Genomic DNA, 15,474 nt, shown 5'->3' with positions numbered 1-15,474 from the left:
TGTTAGCAAGTTCATTACTTCAGGACAACCTTAATTTGCCACTCACCAACTTTTTGACTATGTTCTCGATATCATTTCTCCTTTATCACTTTCAAATATTTATATATAGCAGTTTAAATTACCTTATTTACTGGTCAGTGAATAGTTTTCAACAAGCAAAAAAACTCCAATATAAAACAGAGTTAAGTTCTATGATAATATATTCTTAAAGGGACGCTGCCAATGTAAAGATTACTTTCAGTCTTCAAATTGTCTATCTGATATGGTTAAAAGTAACACCTCACATTACTGTATGTAGTGTTGTTGTAGCTTTGGTTGGTCCCAGGATACGAGAGAGATAATTGGACCAACTTCTACTGGCGAGAGAAAAAGCTTTCGAGCTTACGTAGAGCTCCTCTTCTTCTTGGAAGAGTTCTGTGTAAGGTTGAAAGTTTCTCTCTCTCACCAACAGAAGCTGGGCCAATACAAGATATTACTTCCTCACCCACTTTGCAACTCACATTACTGTAACTGCATTAAAAAAAATTAAAAGCATTAAAAAATAGGAAAATGTGACTGAAAAATAAAATTGGGCAAGGACACCGACGGATGAGTTTAGCACCTGAAGATACTTAACTCAGTTTTTTAACTGACCAGATTTCAAGGTCATAGTGTCCCTTTAACATTGACACAAATAAATTATAAAAAAAACAACAGCTCTGATGTTAGTCAGAAGCAGAAAAATCTTCCTCATATTAAAATCAGAAGGATTTTCTCCGATTTCTTGGGTCTTATCAGCCCTCAGGTCCAATACCTTTTCTAGGACCAATGCAAGATGGAATTGTATACACAAGGCCTATAATACAAATACAGTTTTACAAAATCCAGCAATATAAAATCCAGGCTCAAAAAGAGTCCTTCACACCATGAATAGAGAGAACACCTATAAGACCAGAAAAATACATTTTTTGAGCCTTCTATTTACACAATGACTTTGTACTGTTACACCTCATGCCAACAGTTCCATCTTATCACCTATGCACAGAGTTGTCCAACTGTCACTCTATATTCATGTGAAGTTCAAATTGAAAAGAAAAACCATCATATTTAATTTAGAAAGTAAAGGTGACCTGCAAAGGGAAAAAAATTGGCTTATTCTCTTTTTTGTTCAGACATATGGATTAAAGGTAGTTTGAAAGTTTTGTCAAAAAAATGTGTTTTCTTGCTTTTCACATCAAAAATTCAGATTTTGTCTACTCCAAAAGGTGAAGGGGAATTAATTAAACATTGACAAGGGTGGTCAAATACTACAGAAGTGAGGGCCATAGAAGATAGACATAGAAACAGAGACTAAAGGAGACTGAAGCCTGAACAATTGAAAGGGGAGTGGGATAGGATCTGCCTAACCAGAATCCAGGATTGTTACTGTGTGTGTCACTCTGGAGCCTAGAATGCCTGTTGAGTCAGCATGAAGCGATGGAAACTGCTACAAGCATGGCTGAGAGCTTTTTTTGCTCAGCATAACACCAGGTGCAATAATCAGCAGATTTAGCAGTCTTTTACCATCCAATTAAGTTCTCAGCCATTTTGAATTAACTAGTTATACCCATTCAACGTACAGCCACATTACAGCAAGTCTCTACACCATTGGTGTCCTTTTATTTATTTATTTATAAGGAACATACAAAGCGCAATCTCTCTGAATGCAGAAGGAACCAAGAATGATAGCAGCATTTTCTTAGCAGCCCCCAAGCCTTTCAGGAAACACAGGTTCCAAAGTTCGCTCTAGCTTGTTCTAGGGTCACACTGTACTTCCAGGCTCCTGCGTGGCTTTCTTGCCTCTCTCACTGTTGTCTGTTCTCACACATGCATACCCCACCCAAAACAATACTCATCCAAAAGCTCCCAAGCATGCAAACCTTCTCCTCCATTTGTCTGAGGTAGGGGTTTACACTAAGTTATGAGGGCGAGTTCACATTTTCTCTCAATGAGATTTTAACTCAACCCAGGACAAGGTTTCACCAAGGTCACAACATCATGCCAAGCATACTAGACCATTGTGATATCAGAGGTAACAACCAATCATAACCCTTATTCTACAGGTAAGTTATATGCAACAATTTCATTGGTTGTATGAGAGTAACTGCACAGATGGTGGATAACTTGGCCCAAAAGCTACACCTGTGCGACAGCATACACAATAAAGCCGCCCAACACACACAGCACCTCACAACAGCATATACCTGCACAATCCCCCTGAACAGAAATCAGTGCCATCAGCACACACGAAACATCCAAACGTCACTCTGAAACCTAGAGTGTCTATCGAATCAGCGAGAAGCAATGGAAACAGCTACAAGCCCAGCTGAGAGCTCTTTTTGTTTAGAATATCACCATGTTCAATCATCACTGGGATTTATGATCTGTCAATGTCCAATTGTTAAGTTCTCAGCCATTCTGGCTTTTTTTATACACAGGACTTTATGAATTACATCCATGCAACAGTCCTTCCGCTTTAATCAGCTTAATTACAACTTGTTTCGTTAGCTTTTGTAAACACTTACTTACACATTCCTGCTTAACACACTCTTCAGAGAGGGATGTATTTAAAGATTCAACCACACTGTCTCTTCAGCGAAGGAGTGAGGGCTTTAATAGACATATGGGACCCCTGAGAAGTCCTCTAATACAATTAAAGAAGGCCAGAGTTGACATTACTGATTAATCTAAGGTATAAAAGCAGCATTCCATCCCACCCCGCCCTGAGTGCTGGCTCTGCAGCTCCCACTGGCCAGGAACCGCAGCCAATGGGAGCTGCTGGGGCGGCGCCTATGGGTGGAGGCAGCATGCAACCACCTGGCAGCACCTCTGCCTAGGAGCAACCGGGACAGGTTGTTACTTGTGGGGAGCCGTCTGAGGTCAGCACCCCTTGGATCCAGCACCCCAAAACCCCTCCTGCACCTCAACTCCCTGCCCCGAGCCCCCTCCCGCACCCAAACTCCATCCCAGAGCTCACACCCTGCACCCCCTCCCACAGTCTGAATCCCTCATGGCCATTCCTCTGCCTAGGAGCACCAGGGACATGTTGCCGCTTCCGGGGAGCCATGCAGAGCCAGATAAGGAGCCTGCCGGCCCGCACCAACTGGACTATAAACCAGACTTTCTATGAAGATTAGAAATGCCGGTTTATAGAGCTTTCCGGTTGGTACAGAGCCGGATAACAGAGCTTTTACTCTACATCAACTGGTATTCAGCTGGTCAGTTCTGCGCTTCCAGAGGCACCAAAAACAGGGTCAGTCCAGGCAGGTTATTGACTAAGCAAGTGTCTGTCTACACATGGAAGTTTTACCAGTTATACTTGTAGAGTTATATCATTAGAAACCACATATTGACACACTTATTGCAGTATAAGATTGGCTTTTTTGATTTAGCTTAAACCCCTTTTCAAGTAAAATAAGCTACATTTAAAAAACAAAATGAAGCACATACAAGAACGTCCACATGGAAGGTTATACTGGTATAACTATATTGGTTTAAATTCACACTTTAGTTTATACCAGTATAATCTTCCCATGTAGACAAGCCCTAGTAACAAATCAAGAGCACAGCACCACATACTTCAGAGGCCCCTCAATTTAGTTTTGGAACAAAGCATGCTCCTGTTTTAGATGGTTTCTGCCAGAGCCAATGAGAAAAATCCCATTAAAAACAAAGGAATGCAAAACTGATACTGTAGTGCCTTGAAAAGATTTGCCGTATATGGCTAGATTACAATCTGAGCAAACCTTCCTTCAAATAATTTTTGTTTAAAGCAAAACAGAAAATGTTTTAATTGACTTTTCTCTTCAAAATAAAGATACACACATCCACTGAAGACAATCAGAACCTATTTCTGAAGCATGAACAGTTTACGTCATTCATGTGAACAGAATATTTATAGTTCATTGTAATTAAAAACAGTAGGACAAGAAGTAGGTACAAATTATACTTTCATCAGGACACAGTTAAACAAGTTACTGCAGTAACAGAGTGAAAAAAGAAACCTAGGAAGTTTAGCTATGAAATCAGTATTCGAGGCTGGTTGGGAGAGACAGGTATCAGAAACTGCTAAAGAATTAAATGAATACTTCACTTCTTCAAAGTACAGGTGGCAAAGTTTAGGTCTGTTCATGGAAACCAAAAGGTTAGGCGCTATTAGGTCAGGTCAGCTAATCCCATCCCTTTGCCAGTGCAGAACTGCTTAAAGCACAGGAGAACATAGTATAAAGAACAATCTTCTTCTGATTTTGTTGGGCAACAGCGCTTGTACTACTACTACGAAACTATTCCATAACCTAATAGATTTCACTATCAGGAAGCATTCCAACCAAGCTAGTCAACTCCAAGCCATGGCTTTTCAAGCTTCCAAATTAGAGCTTCAGAATCACATAAAGTACAAGTTAATTATCTCTGCTAGTGTGTTCTAGAAAGAAAAAAATCTGGGGATGCCATTAAAATATTTAATGTTCAGCCTTATTGATGGCTCTTAAAAGTCTACCTTATGCACAGCCCAGAGAATCTCCCCACATTTATGCTGCTTTATCATATTTCCTATTATTTTCTCTCTTTTTCATTCTCTCTTTCAAGATCCTCAAAATTATATTGTTCAGCAGAGTCCGTTTAGCAAAAGGAAAAATTCTGGCTTGATCTGCTATTATTATATTTTATAGGCAGGCATCCTTCTGAGTCCATGTCTCTATTGTATTCATTGCTATCATTCCTAGCAAGCCTTTATCTAGCAAGCAACAGGGTGGTTTTTTTAAATGGAATTCAGAATGGAACATTTAAGGCTAAAAAGGCAACTCAGCTTCCTATTAAGTCTAAATGCTGTTGCTCTTGATACAAACTATTTTTTATTTTACCATTTTGCTTACATATTATGCAGTTCCATAAAATATGGCTCTTCCTGGCTGGGTGAAATAAATCCTGCATAACTTGCCAGGAGCGGACTAGTTAGAAGCATGTTGAAAATGCTCAAGGAAACTTATTCTGTTTATACAATGCCCCGATTCATCTTAACTATTATATAAAGATTCTCGCTCAGGACAGCCTAGATTAATTCAAGTCAGCAAATATCACAGCAATCTGGGTTTAATATACAAGATATTCCACATACCTCATTGGATTGCTTCCCACTATATGACATTTTCTTGATGGCCACCACTTCATTGGTGCGCACATCACGTGCCTGTAACATTAAAACATGAAGTATTAATATCTCGTATCATAAAGAAAATACCCAGTAAAGAAAATAAAACAAACACAGAATGATCTCTCATTGGAATAGAAGTACTGAAAAGGCCTTATCCATTTAATAGTTAGCCTGGATATAGAAAGTTAAAATAATACATTTCACTAGGGGTGATGAATGTTGGATATATTCAGAAACTGAATTAAATAAAAAACAATCCTCCCCCCCCCCATCACACTTCTATTTGTGGGACATGATTCTCAATTCATGCCATCTATTGTCAGCATCCATCAGTTCTCTGTAAGTTACTTCTATACTAAAGAGCATCTCTGTAAATGTGTTTTTTCTGATTTTAAGAAGTAGAATAGATCATCTCTAAACCAACCTCTGCCCTTCCCCACGGCCCTGCCATAAGTAATCTATCTGAACAAGTGAAATCAAGGCCTACTCTCCCATTCCACTCCAAACAGAAGGGAACATACTGAAATATCATATGGCCAAAATTACTCTGATGTTTCTGACATCAGCTGCAAACACTGGATACCTTTCCGATGCTGCAGGGAGAGGATAAATGTTGAATGTGATACAAAGTAGATCACATAAATGAAGGTGTTTGCCATAAAGAGACATACATTTATTTTCAAATTCTGATTCTTGCATTTCTTGTCCAGCATTATTTACAACTTATAAAATCATAGAAATGTAGGCTGGAGGGAATCTCAAGAGGCTATGTAGTCCAGCCCCCATGTTGAGGCAGGACCAAGTAAACCTAGACCATCCTTGACAGGTTTGCCCAACCTGTTCTTAAAAACTTCCAATGATGGGGATTCCACAACTTCTCTTGGAAGCCTATTCTAGAACTTAACTATCCTTACAGTTAAAAGTTTTTTTCCTAATATCTAACCTGAATCTCCCTTGCTGCAGATTAAGCCCATTGCTTCTTGTCCTACCTTCAATGGACGTGGAGAACAAATTGATCACAATCCTTTTTAAAACAGCCCTTAACACACTTGAAGACTTATCAGGTCCTCCCTCCTCTTCTTTTCTCAAGACTAAACAACGCCCAGGTTTTTTTAACCCTTCCTCAAAGGTCCGAGTTTCTAAACCTTTTATCATTTTTTTTGCTCTCCTCTGGAATCTCTCCAATTTGTCCACATCTTTCTCAAGTGTGGCATCCACAACTGGATAAAGTATTCCAGCTGAGGCATCACCAGTGCTGAGGAGAGCAGGACAATTACTTCCTGTGTATTGCATGTGATACACCCCAAAATAATATTAGCCTTTTTCACAATTGCATCACATTGTTGACTCATTCAATTTGTGATCCACTATAACTCCCAGATCCTTTTCAGCAGTACTACTGTCTAGCCAGCAATTCCCCGTTTAGTTTGTGTGTGTCTGGTTTTTCCTTCCTAAGCTTCATACTTTGCTCTTATCTTTAATTAATTTCACCTTGTTGATTTCAGGTCAATATTCCAATTTGTCAAGGTCTTTTTGAATTCAAATCCTTTTCTCTAATTTGTGCTAGCAAACCCTTCTCATCTTGGTGTTATCTTCTAATGTTATAAGCATGCTCTCCACTCCATTATCCAAGTTATTAATGAAAATGGTGAAAAGCACCAGACCCAGGACAAATCCATGCGGGACCTCACTAAATAAATCCTCTCCATCTGACAGCAAACTGTTAAAATAACTCATCTTTGTAAACATTTTTTTTTAACCAGTTTGGCACCCCTCTTATAGTAATTTCATCTAGATGACATTTTCCTAGTTTGTTTATAAGAACATCATATGCAACTATGTCAAAATCCTTACTATACAATCAACACACATCACGTCTACACCTTCCCTGCTCCCTATCCACTAGGTCGGTAAACCTGTCAAAGAAGGAAATTGTGTTGGTTTAGCACGATTTGTTCTTGACAAATCCACGTTGGCTATTACTTATAATTCTATTATCTTCTAAGTGCTTACAAATTGATTAATAATTTGTTCCAGTATCTTTCCAGATATTGAAGTTAGGCTGACTGGTCCATGAGTCCCCGTTCCTCTTTCGCAAAAAGAAAAGGAGTACTTGTGGCACCTTAGAGACTAACAAATTTATTAGAGCATAAGCTTTCGTGAGCTACAGCTCACGTTCCTCTTTGTTCCCCTTTTAAAGAGCGGTGCTATATATGCCCTCCTCCTCCTCTGGGACCACCAGTCCGCCATGATTTCTCAAAGATAATTGCTAACAGTGCTGAGACTGCTTCAACTAATCGCTTAAGTACCCCTAGGATGAGTATAGCACAATAAACGTTAATGGCTTTTCATGCTACAGACTGATTTTCTGTTCTCAGAAAATTTAAAATCTAAACTAAGACAAGATGACAATATAGGGAGTGGACAATATAATAATGCTGTCAGTGGGAACCCAATGTATTCTGAAGTAAAGCTATTTTTTTAATTTTCATTACATTTTAGCAGAGGCCCTGAAACACTCAAGTAACAGCACACTCAGCCTCAAAGCAAAAAGGAGAGCATCGTGTTGTTTAGCAGAACAAAATCCCATTCAACCCTCTGCTGAAAGTTCCATACATGGCTAAGGAGGCGGGGAACTCCTCAGGGCCTATCTCCCATGTGTGTTTGACTTGACCACAAAACCAAAATAATGGTGTATGTCATGAATTTCAATGACACTAGTACTAAAATACTAACTATTAGCAATTTCAGTGCAGCCTTACAATGAAGGATCTCCAACAATGTAGAAGGTGAAAGTATGAAGAAAGCTAAATTACCTTATCTGCTGCAATTTCAAGCTACAGTTAACAAAAGAATACTCAAGTTAAATTTCAGGTTGCAAAATTAGCATATCTGACCTTATCCCTGAGTGTTGCAATCTATCAAACACAGGCTTCCAAAACTTTCATTACATTCAGGACTCCAGAGTTTGTAAAGGTGTTTCTCAGCCATATTCTGGTACTTTGCCATTCATTGTTGACAGTGAATTCTGAAACCCTCTTATCTCAATGATGAACTTCTGACTAGCTTTTACCATTTTCTTTTTGTAACTGAGGATGCTGCATTTCAGTGTTGAGTCTACATTTCAATCTATTTAAGGTAACTATTAAAAATGCAAAAATTATTTTTTTACCAGTACAATTTAAACATTGTAACTCCTAGATCTTCTCCAGGGAGAGGAAACTGTTCATAGACCCAACTGTTTCCTCTGCCACAACCATGCCCATTAGTATTAGCTAGGGCCGTAATTTATTAAGCACAAAGCAGATCTTAAGTGAGGACTGCTGCCAATCCAAAATACAGCAACAACATGCCCTGCGTTTCTGTTGAAATAAAAGGCAGAAGAAAGAAGTAAGATTTAAAGAGCTGTTGTCACCTCATGAAAACTGGGAAAAATATTCAACTGAGAAATAATTCTGCTCATGCAATTTTCTCTACCTTTCTGAGATTTTTATCCATAACACTACTGAATTGCTGGAGGTGTGGATTTTAACAGGCCAACATTAATACACTCTGTTTCAGAGGGCCCTTGTATCCCCTATTTGGATTCATTATTTGAAATGAACTAGAGGTACCAACACTGACAAGGATGAACCTGCTTTGATATTAGAAAATACCAGCACACCTGATTTTTGAATAAGCGGGGATAGGTGGCTCTTGAAGAGTGCCCTGGAAGCCAAACATCTAGCACTGATCTACTAGAAGAAAAACATTATGACCAGGCAAAAATCTAGAACCCTCTGGATCCGCATCCTTTTTGAGAAAATTCCCTTTGCATCACAATGAAATGAACATCTGCAACAGTCTTTGGCAGCCCAACTATCAATAACAAACATCAGCCATGGCTGCTTCCTGTGCACCTGATGAAGGCACTGGTATAATTCTGGCCCTACTGAAGTCAACAGTGAAACTCCTATGGACTTCCACAGGGTCAAGATTTCACCCCTAATCTACAGCATCTCTGGGGTTGGGACCTTGGAATATAACAACAAACTTCTATTGTGGTTCCATCAAAGGATCCCAATGCACTTGATTTATATCAGCTCAGTCTTGCAACAGACTTGTGAGGGACAGAAGTATCCTCATTTACAAAGTGGGTGGGGGACTGACTTGCCCAAGATCACAGAAGTAATCAGCACCACAGCAAGGAAGGGAATTCAGGGCTCCGGTCTCCCTGCCCTTCACCTTCACCACAAGGCCAGACTCTATCCCAAGGAGGCAAAATTCAAATATATTTTGTTTTTTAAACTAGCTTTAGTTTTATACTTTATACTCCTGAATACATCCTGCTACACTCATCTGACGATATTCTTATTTGTTTCCATACCAGCTGCAATTCTGTTGTTGTGCTAATATCTTTCTGTTTGTCCATATTCCTATACTGCTTGGATTTACTACCCTTAAACCTTCAATAAACAATTAGGAAACTAATTAAGAACAACACTGCACAGGTTTCATGTAGCAAGAGATACTGGTGGGTTAACAGAGTGCTTAAAATGCCACCCTGAACCTACCATAAAAATACTTCCCTTGCCCCACATACTCCAAAAAACATCTAAAATATTTGGATTATTTGGGTGATTGGCCCAACAGATGACAAATATTCAAGGTAGAACAATTAGACTGGGAGAAAAGAAAGTCTTGGGAATATCTGTTGAATAGAACAAACACCTAGCACACTTATCACAAAGGATTTGAGGTTTATTTGGGCAAGGGAGAAGGGAACCACTGAAATAATCAAATCGGTGAACAGCTACAATAAAAAAAGGGAAAACAAGATACCAGATTATAGCAGCAGAAGGAATGTAGACATAAAAAAAAGTCAGTATACCCACCTCTTTGCCCTCTCTGGAGTACTCTACATAGCACTGGTTACTGTATAAAAGAAAGGCTATTCTTGCACTGAAGGGGAAGAAGAATTAGGGCAGCAAAGATGATACTAAAAACAAAAATTTAATAGGAAGCTTTGTAATTACTGGGGTGATAATACCCTGAGGTGAGCCAACAGAGTTCATGAAAATAATGAAAGAAATTGTAGTTAAACTTTATACAATGGTCTAAAACTTGGAGAGCAGGATAAAAAGTATAGGTAATAGACCTATAGAATAAATTATCACAAATGATGATCAAAAGAGTATGAATTTGAGTGAAATCTAGACCTGGTTTTGGACATGTGGGTGAAGGGGTGGAGTAAGAGGTATAATAAAGAAAAGGAAAACAGAATTAAAATACAATTCAAAGGGCAAGATTTTGGGGATGTATGGCTTTTTCCAGTTCCTAAACAGTTCCTAGATGTGTATTATTATTATTATTATTATTATTATTAACATTCCCAGGTCAAGCTGTACACAACGAAAGTAGATGGGGGAAAAAAAAGTTTCTTTACTAAAAAAAAACACAACCAACCCCCCCCAAAACAACACCCACCTAAATACACAAATATTATTGATAAGTTAACATCAATAGTCAATAACTGCCAGAATCTGAATATGAAAAGAAAAGAGAGCCATGAAGGTTAACAAGCCAGAGAGTTAAAGGCACCCAGTCTTCCCTAGCCTGGAAAAATCCATACGACATCCAAAACAAAGGCTGCATTGTTGTTATGATGCCACCCAATTTATTAGGTGATCATACAACCCAGGGCTTGTTTGAGACTTCAGGCATGTATGCACATGCATATTGTGTTCAGTTCTCAAGAGAAGGCAAGATATCAAAGTTTCCAAGAATGGAATAACTAGACCAACGATACAAGATGTATGCGTGACGCAAAATGCATAACAAAGCTGATGCTTTAAGTACAGCAGCTTTGGCAATGTTCCTTTGAAGTTTTAACTACATTTAACTTAACTAGAGAACACTTTAATAGTGTATTATCCAAGAATTGAATATTGCTGATGGAACACAAGATAATTTTTATTTTAATAAGGAATTACTGGTTTTGCAAGAAAATCAGAAATGAGACATTCATGCCCTCCCAATCTAACTTCATATACATAATCTTTACCTTAACAAATTTCTCCCCACCCACCAGGTCCATCTCATCTTTTTGGGTAGAGCTTTATGTAATATAATGTCTATCTATAAAATAGCTTCAGATACAAAATTTCTTACAAGAGATTTTCCAGAGCAAAAAAGATACTGTAATCACGTCTAGTTTGTGTGTTGAAGCTTAAAATGCAAAATAATAATAGACAGTAACATACCACACATCTTCTACAGGGGACACTCCTTTATTAACAAAAGACACGATACACAAACGTTTGAGCAGCATCATGCAAAGCTTACCTTTTGTCCTTTAGGAAGACTGTCTAATCTCCTACCTGCAGTGCATCAGAAGCACAATCTGAACACAGTAAGGTAGAAATCCCTCTTTGTTAATGAACTTTCTGACAATAATGTTTAGTGAGAAAGCATGTAGAGAAGAGAAGGGTTGAAAAGCTTGGGAGGGTGGGATCTCCACCATTTAAATTCATGGCAGCACTTGTCATGTTGCTTGAAGGGTGCCCTGGTAAAGGGCATTCAACCCTTAAATGATTTTTAACTTGAAACAAACATGGAGTTCACAGAGATACTGATGTGATGAATGCTCCTCTTTTCTTGCTGTTTGAGCACACCCCTACCACATAGCATGCAGGTGATCTCTAACTATGTGTTCGTTTTGGTTAACTATCCCCTATGACATTTCTGTACCATAATAATATGTAGCGAAGTTGAAAACATTTAAAAATTGTGTCAAAAAGTGGGCAGAAGGGAGAAGTGAGTCCATCTGAAATCTATCTCCAGTTTTCTCTGCAGTGAATTTAATGATATTAAGTAATGTTCACCTGTGGCATTTACTTCATTATAAAACATTTGCTCACATGTTCTGTTCCCAGACAGTGGCAGCTCACAATTTTAAGCAAGGAACAAAATTAAGAAGCTTTTCCTAATTAGTTCATCTGTTCTGCATTAAATTTGTGCTGGAAGGTTCCCAATATGGTCTGCTGCAATTATTAACAATGAATAGGAAGCTCTTAAAATACTGACACAAATAGCTTTCTGTAAGAAAATTGACAGGTTTGGCCACACCTGTTATAATTATAAATGAGAAAAGGTTTGCACAGGAAAATGGCTTTTTAATGAATGTCTCACAGTATGCACTTAAGTTAACAGACAGTAAGTTGTAAATAAAGTAGCTGTAAGAGGCTAAGAGATATCCCATGTCTCAGCTGTGCTATGTAAGCAGAGAGCAGGCAGGGAAAAATCCTGGTCCCCAAAAGCTCAGGTCAAATAGAAATATTATATGGACAAGTATTGGGATTCCAGTCTGTTGGATAATAAGCACAGCAGGGGATGCTGAGGCAGACTGAGTGACACAGTGAGAGAGAAAATGGCTGCAGAGGGGCTGAGTGGCGGGTGGAGAAAGGAAACTAGCTGCACTCAGGGGCAGGGGATGAGAAGGAACTGTATGGAGCAACAGAACTGCACTGCCAGTCAGAAGGGAGGGGCTGAAATGAAGAGGAGCTGGGCAGAGCAATAGAGCAGAGTTGCCAGTCATGAAGAGTGGCAGAAATATGGGCCTTGATGATGTTAGCCAGGTGAGACCAAGAAGAAGTGCACTACTGAGCATGCCCAAGACTAAGCCTCAGGTGAACATGTTCCCTGTTAGTGTTGTGACTAGTATGTGGGGTCTGGGGAATGGAGAAGTGGGGTCGGGGCTTTTCAGCTGCAGACAGATAGTTTACTGGCAGTTAACATTGCCAGAAAGGTAAGCAGGAGGTTAATTGGCTAACCAAGCCAGAGTAGCTGTAGTTCGTTTTACTGCACAGATTTGATTACTTGCTGATGCAATACACTCTTTGATTTATGATGGAAGCTCTCTCTTTTCAAGTACTTTGCCTTGCAATTACAAACTTTGCTGCTGCTAGGCCCTGCAATTTTAATGTGCAACTAAATCCCTAACTATTTCTTATTGTTTGTATTACTGTCATGCCTAAGAGCACCAGTCATGGACCCCAACCCAGATTTTCTTCTCATTAATACAGTGTTAACACCTAGGGACTCTAGCGAGGGACTGAGGCCCCATCGTGCTAGACACTGTACAAACACATAACAAGTCCACCATCCCACACCCAAAGAGCCTACCTTAAAAACCTCAATGTTTCAGACGAGTTAATTTTCCTCAATAAGCAGTAAAAAGGCAATATTCAGAGTTAAAAATTAGCCAGCTAATATTCACAAGTAACTGTCTGTTCAAATTACTTACAAAATAAACTGCTCCAAAGCTTCCATGGCCAATCTCTCGGAGATCTGTGAAGAGTTTTTCTGGATCTTCTTTGAAGAAGAGCTCTGCAATTTCTGGGTCCTTCAGGCTGCCCGCTCGGCTGGTTGATGGCATCCTGCTGGGCAGATGGCCGACTGACTATCTGGGTTGAAAGTGCTGCCTCAACTCTTGGTTCATCTGTATGAATGGGGCCTTTTCAGCATGGATTACTGTAAGAAAAACATTACAATTTATCACTGATTACGAATCTCAGAGCCAGTGCAAAGCAACTCATTACTGAAGTCTACAGATGAGCAGAGTGCAAATTTCTTGTAGATCATTCTACTCATAACAAGTGATGCTGTTAACACTGGAGTTGCTATACCAGATCAGTCCAACTGCTACTTAAGTCTGGTATCCTGCCTTCAACAGAGGCCTGCAACTTATCCCTCTATGGAAGGCACACAAAAAATGGGGGGGGAGGGGGGAACACCCCACCTACAATCCACTTGACCAATCATGCAGGGATCTAATAGGAAAAAATTCCTTCCAGGCCTACAAAAATCGACCTGCTTATGAAGGCTTAATTCCCCATGTAATCTTTCATTTGCAGAGATACAAATGTTAATGGTTATACAATTATCTGCAGTACATCTCTCAATGACCCCTAGTAATAGTGAATTCTACTGCTTAACTATAGAACCTTCCCTGGTAATAAACTTACTGCCCTTTAGCTTAATTTAATTCAGTATTACCTTCTTTTATTACACCACAGGCTAAAAAGGAGGCATTGATCAACTGTGACTAATTTTCAATACTTCCATCTAATCACCTTTAACACTTCTCCTGTCACAGTTAAATAAGGGCTTGTCTGCCCTTGAAATGCTGCAACTGTTCCACTTCAGCATAGACACTACTTACACCAACTGGAGGGGTTCTCCCATCAGCCTAGATAACCCCCGAGAGGTGGCAGCTAGGTCAAAAGAAGAATTAGGTCAGTATAACTAGGTCATGCAGGGATATGAAAAATCCACACACCTGAATAACTCAGTTAATCCGACCTAACCCCCAGTGTAGATAGCGCTACATCAATGGGAGAACTCTTCTGTCAACCTCTCTGCCGCCTCTCAGGGAGACGAATTACCTACACCAGTGGGAGAAGCCCTCCCACCGGCATAGGTAGCATCTTCATTGAAGCTCTACAGCGGTGCAGCTGTACTGTTGTAGCATTTTAAGTGTAGACAAGCCCATACCTTCAGCCTTATCAGTCTCTTCTGATACATAAATTCAAGACCTCTATCTTATATGCCTGCTCTTGATATTTTCTATCACAACCCACGTCTTAGAGAGATGGTGACCAAAATCAGAAAGAGTAACATGTGTCTGTCCCTTCAGACAAACTCAAGCATTGATGTTTCCTTTAACTGCTATAGGCACATAACAAAGCTATTTTCATTAAGCCATCTCCAATAGCTTTCCACAGAAGAATCTGAAAGTTCAGAAGCCATTAGCATATGTGAAGTGTTATAAGTGTGCTTTACCTTACATTTATCCAAGATTGATTGGCCATTTTGGACCATGTCTACACTAGGAAAAAAGCTGTACTTTTAATGCGTTAAAATCCTATTGTAGACAGGGCAATTGCAGTTCTAACATGTTAGGGTTTACATGTACCAGCTAACATAAGTTAAAACAAAAACTTGCCTTGTCTACTCTAGGATTTTCGCTAACATGTTAAAAACTCTCATTTTCGCCTATAGAGGACAAAGCCTTGGCATTGGGAGTTTCTTACAATCCTCCATAAAATGTTACCAACCAAAACAACTATATCACTGGCAAATAGCTAACATACTATCCACTTTCTTCTCCAAATCTTTTTGTTCGGTCTAGTCAAGATTTATACTTCCACACTTTACATTTTGTATGTTAAACCTACAGAAGGTTTTTAACTTCATAGCAGACAAAAACTGTAAATCAGAGTTTAAGTGTTATGTTTAAAGATCATTATCCCTGCACAATTTTC

General features: G+C 39.2%; 1 protein-coding gene across 2 annotated transcripts in view; it reads right to left on the bottom strand.

Moving 5' to 3' along the window:
• TAOK1 (TAO kinase 1) overlaps positions 1–15,474 on the bottom strand; it is a 103,785-nt gene that overhangs the window by 47,718 nt on the left and 40,593 nt on the right. For both annotated transcript variants that reach the window (XM_043499229.1, XM_043499230.1), the window contains 2 exons: positions 13,455–13,681; positions 5,135–5,206 (listed from right to left, as the gene is read on the bottom strand). In XM_043499229.1, the coding sequence (XP_043355164.1) occupies positions 5,135–5,206; positions 13,455–13,586 (204 nt within the window). In that variant the 5' untranslated portion in view covers positions 13,587–13,681. Of the gene's footprint in view, positions 1–5,134; positions 5,207–13,454; positions 13,682–15,474 lie in introns of those variants that run through there.

Source organism: Dermochelys coriacea, chromosome 17, assembly GCF_009764565.3.
Source record: "Dermochelys coriacea isolate rDerCor1 chromosome 17, rDerCor1.pri.v4, whole genome shotgun sequence".
NCBI lineage: Eukaryota > Metazoa > Chordata > Testudines > Dermochelyidae > Dermochelys > Dermochelys coriacea.
This window is presented reverse-complemented; position numbering and strand designations above follow the sequence as displayed.